Below are 20200 nucleotides of genomic sequence, written 5' to 3' on the forward strand. Positions count from 1 at the left end.
GCATGACTGCACGGTCCATTTATGGGCTATTTTCCTTTGTGGTATTTCACCCACGCTTATTTATTGATTTTTGAGATTAATTTTAGTGAGCGCAGTTTTCTAAATCTTGTGATTATACCGACTGGTAAAGAGCTCAGGAAACCACAAAAACTCTTCTTGACTGCTGAAGCATTTTTGTTGAAAATGAATGCGGTCTTAACCGCCTGGAAAATATGATCAAAACCATAGGTCCTGTTCCCACAATTGACTTAATGCAGTTAGGGCCCTGTAACCATGTAGAGCTCAGTTTCTTTCACTAATAATAATAATAATAATAACAGGGTGATCTAGTAAATGCAAGAATTCCCCAAAGGGGGCAAATATTGGTGATTTTTCTTTGCTGATTTATGAAACCGTAAATAAAAGGAGATCGGATGTCAAAATAACTTTGTGGAATACTTTCAGTGGCAGCAACCTACAGCACCACTCTAGTTCTTTATGCCAGAATAAATACCAATAGAGTGTAAATCACAATTGAAGTGTGTTCACTTCCATTGTGATAAGAAATATCTCAGAAGCAAAGTTACGGGAAACGGAGAATCTCAGCGCTTGGTACGTACAGAATTCAGCTCCAGTTGTTTGTGTCTGTGTTTTCTGCATGGTGTCCACGAGCCTGGTGTTAAAAAGGGTCCTTAATCGAGCACTGTTGGTTAATTTTTTTCCTTAAAAAGGAGTGAACTATTTCAGGAAGATGGGGTTGTCTCAGAAATGGCAACTCGCTGGTGTGGCTTCATCCGAAAAGATTGCTCTTCTCTGAAAAGCTGCGTCGCTCCACGATGGATCTGGAGCTCTTCACCGGAGAGGTCTGCACTAGGTCTCCAAGCAATCTGCTGTGATAAAAACTAGGAGAAATTGCAAAGAGAACGAGGACAGGCCATAATAGGGAAGAGAGTAGGGAAGAGAGTTTGATTAATGATCATTAGGATACTATTTTGAATGTCTCTTGCACTCTGAAAGAGGTTCAAGAGACAAATTTACGGTGAGAATGAAGGTGGGAAGTAAATAAAAGAAAAGTTGTTTGTTTGTTTTTTTTAAATAAAAAGAAAACCTCCAAAATTTTGAAGATCATACTTACAAAATATTATCCTCTAGAATAAGGCCTAGAGGATTCTTTTTTTCTACTTGGGTTTGCGTCTTAATCTGTTGAATAAGAGTTTTGGTAAAATATATGTGTAATTTTGAATGTCTTGAATACTTATTTTTACTGACAGTATGATCTTACACAGTGCCTAGGGGAAATGCTGGGAAGACCTAGGGTCTTTAGGTTGCTCGAGTGCCTCTTGGGTCCTCAAAAAAAACCCACAAACACACATAGTAGTGATGATCTTTCATGCTTTACAGATCGTGGTGTGCATCATCTGCTTCGTTCGTAAGGCTTTAATGTGATTAAATTTGATTTGATATTCTTACAAGACTCCTATATAGGATATTCATCTTCCCCTGTAAGAAAATGATCATGTAATTAATGTTTTTAAAGCATCTTCAAACTGTGCTTTCATCTCACCTGTGCATATTTTATTTTTCTTTGGTTTTGTTTTTAATGCAGAGAGAGATTAGAATTATCAAGTTATAGACTGGATCTTCAGCATCCTTCTGGACACAGATGTATGATTGGAAATATTTTTACGCGCTATGGCAATTAGTCCCTTAGCCTCTAATAAAGAAGTGGATTGTAAAGATGGCGCGGTTTCTGAGAGAAGAATGCATTAATACAGGGAAAATCCCTGTTTAAACAAGGTCATCTGCCAGTTCTGAGTTTTGATTACCAGGGAATAAATAAATCGAGAATGAGGTGTCCTTAAAAGTTACTAAGTACAGCACCTTAATTAAGTTTTGACACTTGTTAAAGAGCTTCATCGTTGATCTAGAGAGAGATCCTTGTAGCTTGTGAGTCCGTCTAGAGTTTTTGGTGATGCTACAATTTTGGTTTCTATAGATAGAGACATCAGGGTGTTTCATATCGTGGCTGCAGCAGATGGGTTTTGAGAACCACCTGGAAATCTTCAAGAAAAACTCCAGGTTTTGATGCAGGGTGACCCAAAACAACAGCAAATGGAAGAACTTCCCTGTCTAATTACCAAATGCAAATCTTAAAGGGAGTAAAGGTGCTTATGGTGGTGGAGTACCAGAAAATGGTCGGGGACCATCAGAATAGGACTAAACAAAGATTTTTACTACAGGCTCTAGAGACCAATCCTGTTTTTTGGCAGTAGTATGGGATAACTCATTTCTTTCCCATTCTCATGCAGTCCTGTGATTCATAATTTCCATAATCGTTAAAAACCAAACCAAACTAGGATTTAAATTTCTTCAGTGTGCGTAATGCTACGGGGAACAAAAGCCAACTTCAGTGGCTGATGGTATTTTTCATTATACATGGAGCTTCAATGAAACATCCTTTAAAATATCAAAGATAAAATCTATGCAGAGTGGTAGCCTTGCGTGGAATAGTCCTTGCTAAGCAAATCTTTGGTTTGACCCAAAATTATCTAAATCCCTAAAGAATTTTCATGGTTTTAGGACGCTTCTGCTTACTCCTTTACAGTTGGTTGCTGATAATTCTGGGTGTTGATCCTCTTCCTGCAGTAAGCTCTGGGATAGGGGTAAAGCTCATTCTCCCTGCTCATGAAGAGCACAAAAGGATCTACAAGCTCTTAAAAGATTAGAGAAGGTCATCGGCTGGGTTAAGGGGAGACCACCTACGGCAGGAGAAGGCTTTTGGTGTGAAGTCAGATGTTAACCTGTTGATCTGCTCTGCGTCCTTCAGCGTGTGTGCACTTGCCAATCGGTCAGAGCTTGTGTGTGCTGCCTCTTACCCAATTTGTAATGAGGGAGAACGGGAGGGAACTGGAAACCCTGTGCAGGTGGCTAGGGTGGAAGTGGAGACAGAAGTGTAAAGGGTAAGATCGAAAAATATATCAAAATACATCAAAAATAGAATACCAAATATCAAAAATAGAATATCAAATACCAAAAATAGAATATCAAATATCAAAAATAGCATATCAAAATATCTCCTATACCAGAAAATATAGGAGAGTGGTGGCACAGGGCATGGAAATTAAGGACTTGTGAAATCTGATCGTCTTTCTGCACTTAGTTTACATGACTTCTGATAAACCTGATGAGATTGACTAGATGATAATATTGCAATTTTTTTTAATTATTTCTTTAGAATGCAATAGGTTTTGTCGCATTTAAGGCTGGAAGTTAGTTTACCTATCTTAAGGAATGTGAGAGTGGACAGCTTTTTATGTTCTTATCCAGACCTAGGTGCTAAAGAACTCCTTTTTCTTCTTTTTCAGATCCTGAAAAATATCACTTGGTACGCTGAGCGTGTTTTAACAGAGATCTCACTTGGGAGTCTCCTGATACTGGTTGTGATAAGAACCATCCAGTACAACATGACACGGACAAGGGTAAGAGTTACGTGGAGTGCTTAAGTACACAGTGTGGGTTTCAAACTTCAACAGAGCGATTTCAGGTTCAAACAGGGTGTGGGATTTTTCTTCCTTCTGTCGCAACCAGTTGGCATCTGAAGCTACGGGATGGAAGCAAAAGGGGAGAACAGTCATATTGACTAAGCACGGCATTATGTGGTTCTGAACTTGCAACACAATTTCTGTATTATTATATATTCAATTCATCAAATAGCATTTGCTGAAGTCCTTAATTCAGGTACAGAATTCCCATCTTCAGATGAGAAGGAAAAGTTCCTTTGGCTGATGAGGTGAAATGATGCCTGATAGGTTCTTTGCCTCTATTCAATCACTAAAAAATGGAAATTCCAGGTCTATTTGTTAGTGTTTTTATGAAGTAGGATGGTGGCTGGGTCGTGAGACCTTTCTAAGCTGTCACAGAGCAAAACTGCTTCAGAGCAGATTGGTCTTACGCATTTTTCATGCATGTGATTCTAAACCTTTTATCTTGAACATATAAGCTTTGTATTGCCTACTCTTAAATATTTTCAATGGTTAAATGCACGGAAGTTTTTACATGAAGTAGAAAAAAATGTTTTAAACACATTTTAAATTGGAAAAATTGAGGATTTCACGTTTGTGATCACAAGAATTAGAAGAAATAAGAGATCTTGACATACGTTTCTAGGATATGGAATCTGTTATGCTCAAGCTTAAACGTATATTTTAGATCTGAAAATGGAAAATAAATCCCTGAACACTGATGCATAGAGGCTGGTCACCCTCAAGACTCAAAATAATGTCTGAACATGGCTGCATTTCTTTCCAAATTTGAATATAACGTTGCAAGTCCTGCTATTACTAGTAATACCAAGTCATTACGTGGATTTGAGATTAATTCTTCTTTTCCCTTTTGAGCAATGTCTCATTCCATGTTTACTTGTCTGCGGCCAAGATCATTTGGTACAGAAGATTTCCATCAGACTGTTGACTCAGAAGTTTGGTTCTGTGAAAACCCTTGAATTCGATAGGGCCATCATTTAATTGCTTCTCTGCTCAAATGGTTTAAGGGATGGTAACAAGAGGAGCAGAAGCCTGAAGTATCTTGTAATAGTTGTAAGATACATATGGAATAGTTTCCATATATATGAAAACAGAGATCTTGAGGATATGACTACAAAATGGAGAGAGAGAAATGGAGAGGAGGAGAATTTCTTTTAATATGCTACACCTGTGATATTTTTGTAAATTAATATTGCTTAAAATAAGAAGATGTACACATGTAGATATGTCTGTATGCATACACACTCTGAAATCTGTGTGAAATGACTCCTAAGCCTGATTATCTAAAGAAAAAATATTTAAAATACCACCAAGTGTGTGCATTTTGCAGTTTTGCTATATACTTTTGACCTCATCCTTTAAAGCAACAAGTATTAGTCTGTTGAGTGGTTTCCTGCAATAGGTGACAGTATTTATATATAAAAATAAATGAAAGTTTGATGTGTTTTTTTTTTCCTCTTCCTTTCTGACAGGACAAATACCTTCATACAAATTGTCTGGCCGCCTTAGCAAATATGTCAGCGCAGTTCCGCTCTCTTCATCAGTACGCAGCTCAGAGGATCATCAGGTAAATATAAACCTTCTGAAATGGACTTCTCATCCTTGGTAAAACTCAGCAGCAGAGGAACTTGCATTTTATAAGCTGTAATAGGTAATGGTGAAGTAAATAGCTGAAACTGTATCAGAGTAACTAGGTAATACAAGAATAAAAAATCATCTTTTTCTTGGATCTTTCCTGAATGCACAAAAATAATTAGTTTCTCTTATCTCAGAAATTTCTGACTTTTGATTCTCCTAACAAAATAGCTCTGCAGCTGCTTTTAAACTGAAAGGTTTTCAGGGATTTGTGTAAATTATGCATTTTTAGTCATGTATCACGTTATAAAAATGCACTGTTGGCTCTCAAGTACTGGATTTTCAACTTGCTTGAGTTCTTCCTACACATTTGACAAACGATTTATTTCTTATGTCAGATGTAATGATTATTTTATGATGGGGTGCTGCAAATCTAGGCAATAAACCTTACACTGATGCTTCTCGAGTGATCAAGTATATTAGGTCACGTAGTAATAAATACTCGATTGATCATAGAATGGCTCAGGTTGGAAGGGACCTTAAAAACCACCCAGAGAAGTAGTTGAAGTTGGTCTTTTCCATTTGTGTGTGTGTGTGCTACAGCCCAGTTGGTAAAGGCAGGTAATCACGCGTCAGGCATCCTCATCTTGGCAGCCACCGCTGCTCCATGCTCCAAGGGAAATCGGGAAGGTCCTTATTAATGCAAGCTGGAATAAGCTCTTACAGTGCTTGTCAAGTCCAGACAGTGTGCCAAAAATAAGTACATGATAATTGCGTGCCTGTACACTTTGTAAAGGGCTCGGTTAACAAGAAACACATCTCATTCTTAAACCACTGCGATTTAGGATGTAATTCTCTCCTAGCCTCTTCTCTTTTGGAAATGCCTGGTTGCAGAAGTATCGACTTGTAATCAGGATGAGTGCTTTCTGATTCTATCTTTTACCTGTTTGATGCACACACTCTTTTCATACCCTGTGGTAACGAGTGCTTGAGAGCCAGCTCAAGACCCCAACGAGGCTGTGTAACCCAATTAAATTATCTTGCACTCCTTCTATGCGGCATTTCAACATCTGTGGAGTTGGGGTGCGTTGTCATCTGTCTAGACGTGCGTAGTGGAAATGTGACTTTAATGGTGCTACTTTATTTTAGTTGTGAAATAATTGTACTGTTCCTACTGAAGGTACCATTCTGTTGCTTGATTCATGCAGTGAGGAGGAATAACAGTGAATGACATAAAACAGGAAAATAAAATATGTACATCTTAAAAATAGGTAAACGTGGCCACCAAGAATGGTGATTTAATTTGTCACAATAGGCATGATTGCTTATAAAGCAAAATACCTTAATATAAAATGAATTAAATTCCGTCGTAAAATGTTTTGTACAGCTAGGAGTTGGGTGGGCTGGTGGAAGGAGGAGTTGGTTCCAGAGGCAGGCTGTGGACTTCACTGCTCCTATGGTTGAATTTTCATTTCAGGAGCTTTCAGCCAGGATTTCCCTGGCAGGCTTAAGTACCGTGATGGAAATAATTTAGCTTTATTTCTTGTCAAGATACATACTTCTAAAATAATAATCAAATATTGTAGTTATTAAGAAAAATAATAGGAATAAGTATTTATGAACACATTTCGTAAGAGATTAATGCTTTGAAGCATACATTGTCCTTTCTTTTCCTATCTTACAAAGTCACAGGTTTTAAATTTAACCAGCAACAATGGACCCAGCTTGCTCCATGATCCCAAAGTAGAATATTTTTATTTAGATTCTTACTCTGATACTACTATCGGAGTGCAAGCTTGTGTGAGAATATAAACCACACTACCCTTAATTCAAAACAAAACAAACCAAAAAAAAAAAACCACACCACTTTCTCTGTGAAGGAAAAGACCAAAAAGAAGACAGGACTTCCTAAGTAAGTATTTTAGGGTGTAGGTTTTTCGATTAAATAGCTGTGAAATACTGAACTTAAAATCTGCTTAGCAATACAAATGAATAGACGGTCATAATTTAAGCCTCACCAGATGCTCTAATGAGTCCTTCCTTAATGTGAGAAGTAATTCCATTTCCATGCAAGCTTTTTCCTAATCCTGTTCTGAGCAGAAATTGCCAATTGTTCTAAATTCTTAAGACTATTTTCTGTGAAAGAATTAGCAGAAAATATTCAATATATTACACTTACGATCTCAGTAAAATACAACTTCATAATCTTGGGTAATTTGTTTCACATTCCAGCAGGCATAAAAATTGTCCGATTTGTATGAATTTATCACAAGCAGCTGCGGGAAATAAAAATAGATGTAAAAGAGGGTTTGTGACAAGATCCAGGGCGGTATTCATTTAATGTTGGATGCGTAGACTTTGTGTATACTGAAATCTTTCCCCTTTTCTGTCCATTGTTAGCACTTGTTTGGTTTTAATTACACAGAGCTATGTTATCAGCGATGTGCCACGGATGTTATTCCACTGTGCTGTGACTCTATCAAGAGCTGACATTTGTAGTATTTTTAAATTATATTAGCAGACTTACTAAAAAAAAATGGTAACAAAATGAAGAAAAAAACCTATATTGAAGTCGCTGTTGTCACAGATGATGAGGCTACAGTCTCTAAGCAACAAAACCCAGCCAGGTGGAGTGCTACGTACCTGCTGCGGGTTTTTTTCCTTTGCTTGCTGCATTGGACAGCTTCTCTGCTGTCGGATTCATTTGTTCTGCTTCGTTCGACAGGTCCAATTAACCACAAAGTGAACCGACAAACCTAAGTGATCCTGTTATTGCAGGTATTCAGTTTGGCCCTTAAAACCACAAGCTCCTGGGCATTAATTCCTTGATCCTATTTGGAGAGGGGTTTGATGACATTCAGCTTTTCGACAGCTAGCCTGCCTGCTCTGGGATGTGGCACACAGTGCAAATGAAGAAGTCTTCCCCTGAACAGCAGGATTTTGACATCTCATCACTGAGTCATTCTAGTAAATTACTGACAAAAAGAGGACGGATTACCTAAGGCAAATGTTTTTCCTCCATCTCTATGTAGGAATGTTTGCTGTTTCCTAAGCAGGCATATACCACTAGAGGTTGCCATACACCTCGCTAATTAGACGTGAACATCTAACATGAAACGAATTTATGGGGCTAGTTCTACCTTTTTCCTATGTTATTGTAACAGCTCTTTATGTGCATGGCTGTGTGACCCACTATGAACACTTTTCCCCTTTAGATAACCTCAGAGAAATATCCAGAAGTGGCACAATTTTACCTGTGTCACGTTTCATTGATTTCTTTTGCTGTCTGGAGACTTCAGCTTGTTTCACCTCCCCAACCAAACCATTTCTTTTGTGGTTTACTGTGTGTATTATTTGATTTTTAATTTTTTTTTTTTTACTATCGTTTCATCTTATGGGCTATTCTCAAATTAAAATATTTATGAAAGCTCTTTAGGAATAAGAGCGCATCGTGTTGCTTTAAACTGCACCTTTTGAGTCCAGGTAAAGACCATTTTTAATCCAGTGTCATCTCAAAGTTTGTCTTGAGTCTGTAGAAACGTTGCATTGCTGCTGCAAGGTATTTGTTAATAATTAGCAGCTGTAAATAGCATCAACTGGCAAATTTCATACTGGCCGAAAAGAAAGCTTTCTGGAGTTAGTGCTAGGAAATACGCATGGCAGGACTGCAAAACGTATTCCCCATCACAGTGCTCTTTTAACTTGATTTATTCCTAAAGAAATCTCTGGATTTTCTTAATGTGGCTGTGTGTTTTATAGTGCTGCCTGTGAAACCACGTAGCTGGTTTGTTGAAATACGGAGTAATTTGAATCTAGACTCTAATGATTTTACCGACTCCCAGATTAAAACGTGAGCTATAGAAACATTTGCTCTGAAGGTTTTCTTCCATCTTTATGATTTTTTTAATCACTTAAATTCGTGCCTTGCTCCTAGGTACCGGTAAACTGCTTGAATGCTTGGCTTTGCAGAAATGAATACTGACTTATTTGCAGAACAAGTTCACTGCTTATCCAAGAACGGGTTCGTTTACAATACAAATATCTGCTGGGATGGTCAGTCTGATTTTTGGGTAGTGCACAATGTCCCTTATTGTAGTGGTCATTGTTCTTGCAGTGTTTTCATTCGTCATCCTCGTAGAATGGCACATCTTTGTAATGCTCCTGAGGTAATTTGATGGAGTGCTAGACCATTTATCTTCCCTTGGTATTGTTTCTGCCTACCTTATTATGGGTCTTACATAATCAGATTGATTTGTCACATTATCAGTTGTTATATTCTGTTATTCTTAAAAGAAGAGGGCGTGTTACTTGCCTCCTCTTTTCCCTAGACGATCAGTCGTTGTTTTTTGTTGTTTTATTTTTTTTATGAATTAGGAACGAGGAGAAAATTAATCATATATTTCATGTCTTCTTGTGTTTGGCAGACTGATGCTGGACTCTGTAATGCATCTGTTCATTAGGTGTGGTACCCTGGCCTTTTTTTCCTGGCTTGCGACTATTTAAAGTGTTTTCTTACTTATTTTATATATAATATATAGGTGAAGTGTTTTTTTTTTTTTAAATATGTAGGTGAGCTCACTTAACCTAACTTAACTACTTAAAATGAGAGCCAAAAGGAAAGCTGAGGCTGAGAAACACATTCACATCCCTGCCTTGTAAGTTTGAATCCTATTTGCTTTTCCTTCTGGCAGCTTTTTGAATTTGTCCATGCTAAGGCCCTGTTCAGGTCTGCACGTGGAATTTTTCTGTTTTTATGGCTTTGGGGAGAAATTGAAAGCTCTCCTACCTTCTTCACAAGCTTGATTTCTAAAGCAAGAAAGAAGTGTCAGCGTAGTTTCATGTTTATCATCATTTCCTTGTAGTATTAATGTGTTTTGGGGGATTGGGACTGCGGTTTCATTTGTTTTTTTTTGCTTTGTCTTAAGCTAAATTTCCCTCAAAAAGCATCTCTTTGTACAGAAGCAGCAGAGATTTTGCGTTGGCCAGGCAATTGGTTATTCAAGTAGTCCGGTTTGCGTGCGCCCTACAAAGAAAGGAAAACATTTGTGCAGCAGCGAGACCTGTGATCTGACCTGCTTCTTCAGGCCCACATGAAACTGAAAACTCTGAAACGATTGTGCGAAGGTGATGAAATTAGAACTTAACCAATTGCTTCGTAACATTTCCTAACGGCGGCAATGATGAGATGTAATTGCTGGCTCCGAAGCCGCCAGGCTGCTCGCATGGAGGAAGATAAATCCATTTCTCTCCCACGTGGCTTTTCCAGGCTGCGAGCCTTCTGATTTTCCTGCCTTTTTATTCCCTTTGATGTCCACGGTGCTTTTGGGAAGCCCTTTAACATTCAGCTTCCTCTTTCATTTGAGTGTGGCAACGGGACAGTCGGTGCAGAAACCAAGTGAAACCGAGTTACCCAAATCAAAGGCGGTTCTTAAGGAGCAAAACTGGAATAAAAAAAAAAATAAATTGCCAGGTTTCTGCATGAATGCTTCAAAGCTGTTTGGTTTCTAATTTCCTTCTCGCTTGCAAACTTCAGGAAAGGTGCTTCTCATGCAGGAGTCTCGCTTTTAATTGCTAGAATTTCAGCGTGGTCGGCACTGCAGATTTTAAATGAGGCGTGCGAGGTGAGTGAAAGAAAGTAGATGAATGGAATATGCAATACTTCTGGCAAACTCATATTTCTGGCTTTATTGCATCAGGTATTAAATGAGAAAGAACCATGTTTTTCCAATATGAAGGTGCTTCTATTCTGAATTTGGGGGTGTACCTCTGTGACCCTATGAAGCATGATATTGGAAAAGTTTGATTTCAGAAATGGCAGTTCTCAGTACGCAAAGAGCAAGGTAAAAAAATAAAAAATAAAAATGCCAGTAGATAGAGTCATAGAGGAATAACCTTTATTTTTATTAATGCATAAAAGAAAACTAGTTGCTGTGCCCTTTATTACTCTTCTGTGGGTTATAACAAGGTATTTGCATTGCTCAGAGCTGCGTGGCTTGGAGGATGCTCTGAAACGTGCAGGTTTGCATCGTGCCATACGGGAGCCTGGACTTCAGCAGCAGTTTCTCAGTGCAACCGCAAGCCTGATTTGTAGGCAAGCCTTTTAAGTTCTGGGTTCAAATTTTAATTGGGCAATTAAATCCCAATTTACTGTTTCTCTATCATAATATCCAAGCGTCCATAATGGCAAACCCTTGAGAAAAGAGGCGGCTGATCTCACACCGGTGTGTATCAAGAGACTTCACAAGTCACGTTATGCAGTAAGAAAAGATCAAATTCTGCAAAGTGCCCTTGGAATAAACGCCCTGTGGCCAGAGCTGGTAAAATATTGAACCCCCCAAGCATCAGCTTTCCCTTTTTGTAACCAAAAGCAAATGAATCGAGGGCGATGAACAGTTGCACTGAAGCAGTGATTTCTGCCTCTGCAGGCGTTGGGAGGGGTGTAGTCACCAATCCCTGGTTTCTAATAGCGATGTGTAAATATCTCTTCTCTGAGCTGTTTAAGAGTAATAGGTAATGATTTCCCTTGATTTACTTCTTCATCGCACATAGATTATACCTGTGCTAGAAGGAAATTACCTTAATGAAAGTAATAGAAAGGAATCTAGTCATGCTGTTGCTAAGTTTTCTAAACAAGAGGCGTTTTGTTTTTTTTTTCTAAATCAGAATTACGCTGCCTTTCATCACCTGTGTTCATGCCCTGCAGGCCTGACCGTGCTTTGGGAGACCAGTTGATAGAAACGATGGCATCCTCTAATTCCTGTCCCCTAAGACTTTCTTCAGCTTTAGATGACCTACCTGCAACTCAACTAGCACGTTTGATTTTTTTTGTTGCCTGTCCTTTCCTTTGGTGGCGTTTACTACGTGCTGCGTGCCTTAGATTTTAGCACTAACTCCTACTCGGTATCAAAGGCCACAAAAATGACCGATTGACACTGCCTGGGAAGTCAGAATTAGAAGCCTCAAAGACATTTTGAAGCCTCAAAGACATTTTGCTTTTAATGCTGCTTAACTTTCAGATAGTTTATAGCATGGTAGATTAGGGGAGAGCCGACTTAAATCCAACCTGGATATAAATGATACCCTATTTATGAGAAACTTCTTTATAATGAGATTTACTTTTTTTCCACTCACAGCAGTGTGGTACAAAAACCATCATCCCATTTTTATGGGATGTTCCGAGTGAAAAACGAAGGGCTTTTCAGAAAGGGGCCTTCGTGGTATCCTAGTGTGCCGACTGCGTTTGAGAGACGACATTTGGGGAAGGGAAGATCAAACAACTCCAAGCCACTGAGTCTGAGGTTGGATTTTAATCCGAGGGCTGGTAGCAGAAGATGTGTGCACAGCAGGATACTCAACGAGATTTTTATATCACCTATGCAGTGTTGGGTCTCTGGTAGTCGCAGCTTGCTCTTGCAGAGTGGATCAATCTTCTACTGAAATCTTTTGCTGACCTGTAAAATGTAGACGTCGTGATAATTCTTGCGTTTCTTGGGGGGAATTCATTGCTACAATTCATGAGGCTTCTGCCATCTAGGAAACCGTGCAGCACTTCAGCATCTCTCAAGCCGTAAGTCACCGCTTGGCAGAACGTGTGAGTAGTGAGCATAATTCAAATTAGCACAAAATGTGGCCTCAGAACTAAAATTCATTGAAGTCTTGATACCTATTTCACCTGACACCAGCAAGTCCATCACTAAACCATGTCCTAAACCATCCACAACTCTTAAAAACCTCCAGAATAATGTATTTTGGTTTTTCTTTTTCCCCAGTTTGCAAATTGATCGTGGATTATGTAGTGTGGGTTTACTGCTAATTGCTACATGGCAGGACAAAGCTTTAAAAACGTTCCTCTTTTTAGCAAGTTCCAGAAGGAACAGGCTTACACGTAAATTGATTTCAGCATTTTTCCGTATTTCCAATGAAATTGGACTATTTTCCCATTCAGGGCTAAAGAAGCTGTTTGCACTTTCCACCTGCAGGTAACAAAAACAAACCACCGTGACCAACAGCAAGCCAACAAGAAATCCTCAAAGACAAAAAGGACAGCAGGTTTTGTGACTTCTAAGAGTGGTCTAAAAACTATTGTTGTCCTAGCAGAATTATAGAAACTGCAGTTTTGCTTTTGCAGTTTGTTTTGAATGGAACGTATTTATAGGACAGCGTGCCTTAAAAGAAATAACCAAGTGATTCAAGATGATGACTTGCTTGAACCTGTCTTTTATCTTCAGTTGGAAGCTATTTGGCTCATTAACTGCTCGATTGAGATACAACGTGTACTGTTTCCTTTTTCAGAAGTTTTCTTTCTGGAAAAAAAAAACAAACCTGTCAACTCTGATCTAGATAGATGAATGAGTAGTGAACTTATCAGGATTTACCTGACAAACTCAAATTGGATTCTGGCTGTGAGCAAGCATCAGTATAAAATAATGCAGTCGATTCTAAGTCCTGACTTCTCTTCTTGTATGGCTGCTGCATCTTTCCCATTTTAACTGGTGTCAATATTTACGTGCAGTGCTTTACCAGCTTTGCAGTTGCTCATAGATCTATGCCACATCGATCTATATACATACATAAGGAAATATATATGGATATATAAAGAAATCTTGCTTTTGGACCCCCCAGTTACATGAGCATTTTAGAGATTCGGGAAGGACAGAAAACAGGTGGACGTTTTTGAGTCTGTAAGCCAAGGTTTGTTTCTCACCACCGTAGACTTTCGCCTTATTTTGCATGGCTAAGAAGTAGAATATTGCACTTGAAAGCATCGGACACTTTTAAGTGGAGGGTGAAACTACAGGTACAGAAGAAAGAATCGGGATTTAACAACTTTAATGTGCATCAGGTCTTTGTAACTGGTGGATGACTCAACCTTTTTAATGGTAATGGCCTTCAGCAAGTTGAGGAAAGAACAGGCTTTTAGGTAAAGTAAATACACTTGGATCTGCAACGAATAAATCAATTTGCTGCGAAGCTGTGTAGAGACATGTTCCTGTAACTCGTTAATTGTGCTCTTGGGTCCACAAATAGGTTTCTCCAGATGCCGCGAGTTATGCGGGGCTCAGATTTGGAAGGATCCTGTTGCCAAACAGGATGAAGGCTCAGACCAGCGGTGCTGCAATACCCACTCTACTCATCATCTGACTGCCCGAGAGCCTCCTCTTCCCCTTTTTGCTCTGCCCCAGCATCTCTCCGGACAGGGATCCGAGATCCGTGCAGCCTGCAGGGTTGTAGCTGGTGCGGGGATGCAGATGCCTGCTCCGATGCTCATGTAGGAGGCATCTCCTGTCACATCCCCTGTAGAGCCTGTGAATTATCGTAGGTGTCTGGCTGTTTGAGAGGAGCTGTCCCATACCTAGGAGAAAGTTACTGAGAAAGGGGACCAAGGTTTATTGTAGAGGAAAGGTGAGAGAGAACGGTCACAACCTGAAGCCGAAGCTTCCAGCCTGATGGAAGATGACAATTTCTCATGGTCTTGAAAAAATGCCTACGAAAAACGACACGAAAAAGCTTTCGGTCGAGCACTGTCACAGGAGCCCGGAGAGATTGTAGGGTCTCCATCCCTGGAGGCTTTCAAGATCCAGCTGAACACAATACACGTAATATTTAGGTCGTGTGGTTCATCAGTACCATATTTCGTAGCATCCTAAATAGCAGCTGGCTAAACAGAACTGCCCCTTTGCCCAAAATTCAGATTTTAGATCGGACTTTTTCTGTGGGCAAGAAGGCAGCTATGCTTTTGATGGTTGCATTTCTGCTGTTCCTAGTGCATGAAACAGCATGGATAACGTTTTAGGCAGAGAATGAATTAAGCCATTCCCACAAAATCGTTGATCTAGTGAGTCAATGTCATCCTCTCTGTAGTATTTGAGTGAGTGTGGCGTGCGTTTTTGTTGCATTTGTCTTTGGGAACACGAAAATAATGACTAATAGGCTTCCTCGAACACAGGTTATTTGACATGAACAGTAGTAAAAACTTCATAGCACGTCACGACCTTCTCCCGGCACGTATACAGATAGTTCAGGATGCTGACTAACATGTGCTGGAGTTTAATTAGCTTCTACTTTGATTGTTTTTTTATTAAAAAAAAATGATTTCATTCCGGCTTTCCCATCGAGTCGTGTTGTAGCACAACTCCCTTTTGAAAGGATAGCGATTAGGATTCTTCCAACCTAGCAAAAGATGAATTTTTCAGATTCTACCGCAGAAACAATATGACCTAAATATTTAATCAGGCTTAGCAAAATTGGCTTTTTTTTTTTTTTTAAATTATTATTGCTGCAGATTAATCTCGTTTCTCTGAGCTAATACATGTGGCGTGTATGTTTTCAAGCCCTTACTTTTTCTCAATAAAGCTGAAGATTTATAACCTTCGTAAAATCTGGCGTGCACTGAGATGAAGATTGTGAATTACTATTATTTAAACATCAAAATCGGGATTTCTTCTTTTGAATCCTGTATATGCAGTTTCAGTCTATATTATATTTACAGAGAGCTTAGTGTTTAGACCGCTCTTCTACACACCCTGCCCAATTTGCTTCGTTTCTGTGTTGCTAAAAAGACGTTGGCCTGGTGCTGTTTATGTTTTTGCCTTTTATATATTTATTTTAAAACTTCGGTTGCCTTCAGTAGAGAAAATATTTACTTTCTGGTTTAAATAAATAAGGATGGAAGTGGCTTTGCATGTTTTGCTTAGTGCTGTTTTCTTGTTCAAGTCTGTCCTTACGGTTTCAAAGAAGGCATATCATGAATTTTAGCACTTGATATTTTTTAACTGGTAATTTTTGCTACGTTTTTAGCTGGTGGCTGTAGTCTTCCGTACACCTCTTGGATTTACGAGGCGTTGAAGTTAAAAATTTGAAGTGATGTGATCACCTAAACCGAAATATTTGCAATAAGTAGCAACTGCACAGTTTGCTTTTCTGGTTGTACCGTGTCAGCTGGCAGTCATGTAGGCCACATGTCTTGTTTCTGCTTCGTTGTTCCCTAATGATTTAAGTGTTTCCCATTGACAGATTTTATTTAAGAGTGCTAGAAACTGCGTAGAGCTGCTGGACAGGTCAGGCTTCCTTCCATCCTCTGCATGTGGGAGCTTAGACTGACTCTTTGGCCCAAGAATGGGACAATTTAGGACATGGGATTTTCTTCGGAGAGACATGAAAAAGAGCAGGTTTGGAAGATCTTCAGCAAAGTGTCATTTCTTTGTTCATTTTCTTTATCACTGTGTTTCAAACAATGTCCTCTGAGGACCTCAGGCAGTCAGGGGAGAGAGATTCCCTACAGCTCTACAGAAAGCCTCTGCACCCATTCACATGGGATGGGGCTCTGCTGTCACACCAGCAGCAGCACAGCTCCCCAGGGCTGTAGACATCTAATTCCCATTGACTTTAAAGTGTTTCTTTGCCTTTGCTTAAGTAAAAGTCACCAGAAAACCTTTACCAATTTCCAGACTCTATAGAAAGGACACTTCTATTTGCCTTCATTAGAGCTGCACTAAAAGAAAAATAAAATGCAGATATATTGGGTTTATTTTTGTTGTATATTTATGAATTATGCTTTTTTTTTTTTTTTTTTCCATGGGCTTGGGTGGAAGATAGTGTGTATAAGAACTTTCTCTTGTGTTAGAGATCATGGGAGCATCCATTTTTGTAACTACTGCTGATCCAGACAAATCGAAAAAGCTCTCAGAAAGCGGAGGACCAGAGCTCCAAAATTACTGGGAGGTTGAGATGAGCAGGTGAGAGTATCCTCAGAGCAGCCGAGTGTAAGCTTTCACCAGTCTGAAGATCTATGAGAACAATCTTTTGCCCAGCAATACTGAAGTTTCCCCTCTGCCTTCTCATTTTATACCTTGCCTCTGTGCAAGATGAGGCAACGCCAGGATCAGGGAAGGAAACTTTTTCACAAATACCAGAAACTTGAATAGAAAAAAGTTCTCAAGTGTAGTAGTTTACCGGTCTGTTCACCGATGTCAGGTTCTCTGTTTTCTTTTGGAGTATCAAGGTATTTTAGGTACATTTTTATTCAAAAACATGCGTTTTTCATGGTTAGCAAACGAGGCTTTTCTGTGTCGTTTCTGGTGTTTCATTTAGTTTTTGCTCTTTCTTTCAATTCCCCACCCACTGTGCCTGGTGGAAGCTTTTGTGCTGTGCTGGAGAAAGTGAAAGACAAACAAGAAACCCCCAAGTAAACACCCTTGGGAATAAAAGAAACCCTTGGAGATCTCTAAATGCCACTTTCTGACTTTTCTCAGCCATCCTTGATGTCAAAGTGCAAATCAAAAGATTCCAGTGGTGTAGCTGAGGAGGGAGTCGGGTGCTTTGACTTGATCCCTGTCAGGTTTGAGCATCTGAATTTATCTTAAAGATGTCTTTATCTTCAAGATGTCATTGGCTTTCCATCTTTGTCATGCTCATTTCCAGCCACTTTGTATTTGGGAATCGTGGATGATCTGATGGAAGAGATGGATTTTTACCAGATTCCTCTAACTGCAGTCTCCCAAGTATTGTTGCTCTTCTGTGTTGGTTTCCATCTGAAAATCTGGTGGGATCCTTTTGGTTCTCGTTTCACAGTGGCTATTTAATACAAAGAATATTCTTAATTTAAGATTTATGGAACATAGAAGAATTTATTTTTTTACTTAATAAGATTAAACATGTAGAGGATATAGCTATAATAATATTTACGTAGTGAGAAGACATTCAAAGAGTTGTGGTTTTTTGTTTTTGTTTTTTTTACTTTCAGTGCCTCAAAAACAGGAGAGTGAAAGCTTATTGTTATGTAAGGTGAAATGTGCATCCCTATGACAGCATTGATGGGAAGCAAAGATAAGTGATACTAGAGCGTGTCCTCAATTCCTTGACATTTAAAATTGTAGTCAAAAAAGTTATGGTGGCTTAAGAACTACCTCCTAGCGGCTGCTTCCTCTGCTGAAAGTTAGCATTTCTACAAACAAACTGCCAAAAAGGGTTTCTCAACTTTCTCAGCAAAGGTAGGTGGTTTATTTTAACCCAGTAGTAAATGTTATTTAAACTGAAGCAGTCAGAGAGCACGGTCCTGATAAAATTTTAGGCTTAGGGGCACACCGACTGTGCCCCAGGATCAACTGTTTGACACTCTTTTCTATGCTGTTCTCAGGTATACAAGTGATTTAGTCTCCTGAGTGTGTTTTAGCTCCACGTAGCTGAGGGATTAGAGACAGAGGATTGTAACCCATGAAACACAGACGATCGGGGTAGAAAATTTGGAGTTTTAACCTATAAAACTAGGAAATGATGGCTGTTCATTGGGTAAGGATGCTGCGGACTGGAGTTCAGGTGTCTGTTTCTTTATTCTGAAGTCAATGAAAGAGACTCGACTTCAAAAATAACTCGGTCTTCAGTCTCTGCACGTGTAGCTTTGCCAGTTCAGCACGCCAAGGGAATGTCCAAACGGGAGAGATACCCACACCCGGGCGGCAGTGGGGCCGGCAAACCTCTGGTAGGAGCATCCTGATGCTTACGGAGATCTGTCTCATCTGTCTCCTAATGTTGAAGGCACTTTCTGGAGGACGTGCCACACACAGTCCCTTGCCCCAGAGTTCCCCTGTGACCTGAGCTATCGCGTACATTTGGGGAATACTCGGTTGGTTTCTTATTGTAAACTTTCTACGTTGTAAACTAGGTTCAGATTCACACATTTCTGTTTTCAGGGCAAACTGAGAGAGGCAAAAGGGCCCAATTATTTGCATCTCTAACGCGTGAGACTTGGCAAATCCCTTTGCAGTACTGACAGAAGCAGCCACGGGCTAGCAGGTCCTTCTGTCTCGTGAAACTGTTGTTTTATGCCAAACTGCTGCGTTGCTCACATAGGCATCTTCCATTGACTCTTGGCACGCAAACCTCGTTGGACGTGAAAACGTGAATTAGTTTTCTTAAAGGAAAATTCCTCTCTTTCTGTTTTTTCTCCCTTTACCCTTGTCTTTCAGTTATACCTGCCGCCACTTGCGGAGATATGTATATGTCTTGGACAAACTGTATTTCCCCCACTCTCACTGCTCTACGCTGCAGCATTGCTTCTCGACCCTCAGTGACAATGGAGAGGAACTCTTGTCTTTAACTTGTTCTCACATTCTCAGATCCTATGCTTCCAGGTTGTTAACCTCTGCTCTCCGTTTACTGCATGCTGCATGCTCTGTGACTGATCTGTGCATGTTCGGACTTCATGCTGGATAACGTGAAATGGCACTGGGGATGGTTTGTGTCTATGGCATCGTTGGTATGTATCCTAAAAAGGGTGGTAGAAGTGGAAGTTTAATTATCTTTTTGTGTTTTTTTTTGGTTCAGAATACTTTATCTGTCATCAAAGATCGAACCCCACTTCTGGAATTAACGCGTGGCCCTCGGGAGTTTTAAATCCTTTTTATGTTAGAGTGCAAATATCTTAATCCTTGACTGTGACATCAGGGCTGTGAGCTGTGATTCACACAGCTTTCACGCAGTTGTGTAGTTTGCTTGGAATTAGGCTGACATGGAAGTGTCTAACACTTCCCTGATGCCCAATTACTTCAGTAATAATATATATAATTTGTTTTTCGAGAATGAGGATGAACGTTTCCCTCAAATTCAGTAAATTGTCATGGCACTTGCAGATCCCTCTTAATTTATCTTTTTTTTATATGCCTTATCAGTTTTGATTAGGCCAAAGGAGAGGAGTGTCAGCCCAAGCTAGCAATACAACACCGTGTTCATGATGCAGAACTGTAGATGCTCCACAGAAACTGTAAAAGAAGGGGAATTTAAAAATCAATTCTACTTGGGATAGGATATTTCCTCTAAGATGTTTATTCCAAGTAAAAAAAAAAAATTAAGTTTTAATGTTTCACTTCTGATGCTATGGACAATGAAATATTTTAACCAAAATGCCAGAAGCTTTAGGAAAACAAGTTAAAAAATTGCATGACAAAGTTGACGAGAAGATGGAAAGCATCCAGCCTGGAAACGCAGCTTCCCAGCTAAGCCAGCATACAATAGCAGCAGACCACACAGTAAAGCTAAGTAAAACCAGCTTGATTGTCAAGCGAGGAAAATACAACATGCGAGCTGAAATAGCTCTGCTGGTACAAAAG

At 39.5% G+C, this 20200-nt stretch overlaps 1 protein-coding gene across 1 annotated transcript in view; it reads left to right on the top strand.

The window, feature by feature from the left end:
* DYM (dymeclin) overlaps positions 1–20200 on the top strand; it is a 156848-nt gene that overhangs the window by 52223 nt on the left and 84425 nt on the right. The window contains 3 exon segments of the mRNA XM_032205390.1: positions 3345–3458; positions 4994–5088; positions 19061–19225. Coding sequence (XP_032061281.1) covers positions 3345–3458; positions 4994–5088; positions 19061–19225 — 374 coding nt within the window.

The sequence above is a fragment of the Aythya fuligula genome, chromosome Z (assembly GCF_009819795.1).
Source record: "Aythya fuligula isolate bAytFul2 chromosome Z, bAytFul2.pri, whole genome shotgun sequence".
NCBI classification, from domain to species: domain Eukaryota; kingdom Metazoa; phylum Chordata; class Aves; order Anseriformes; family Anatidae; genus Aythya; species Aythya fuligula.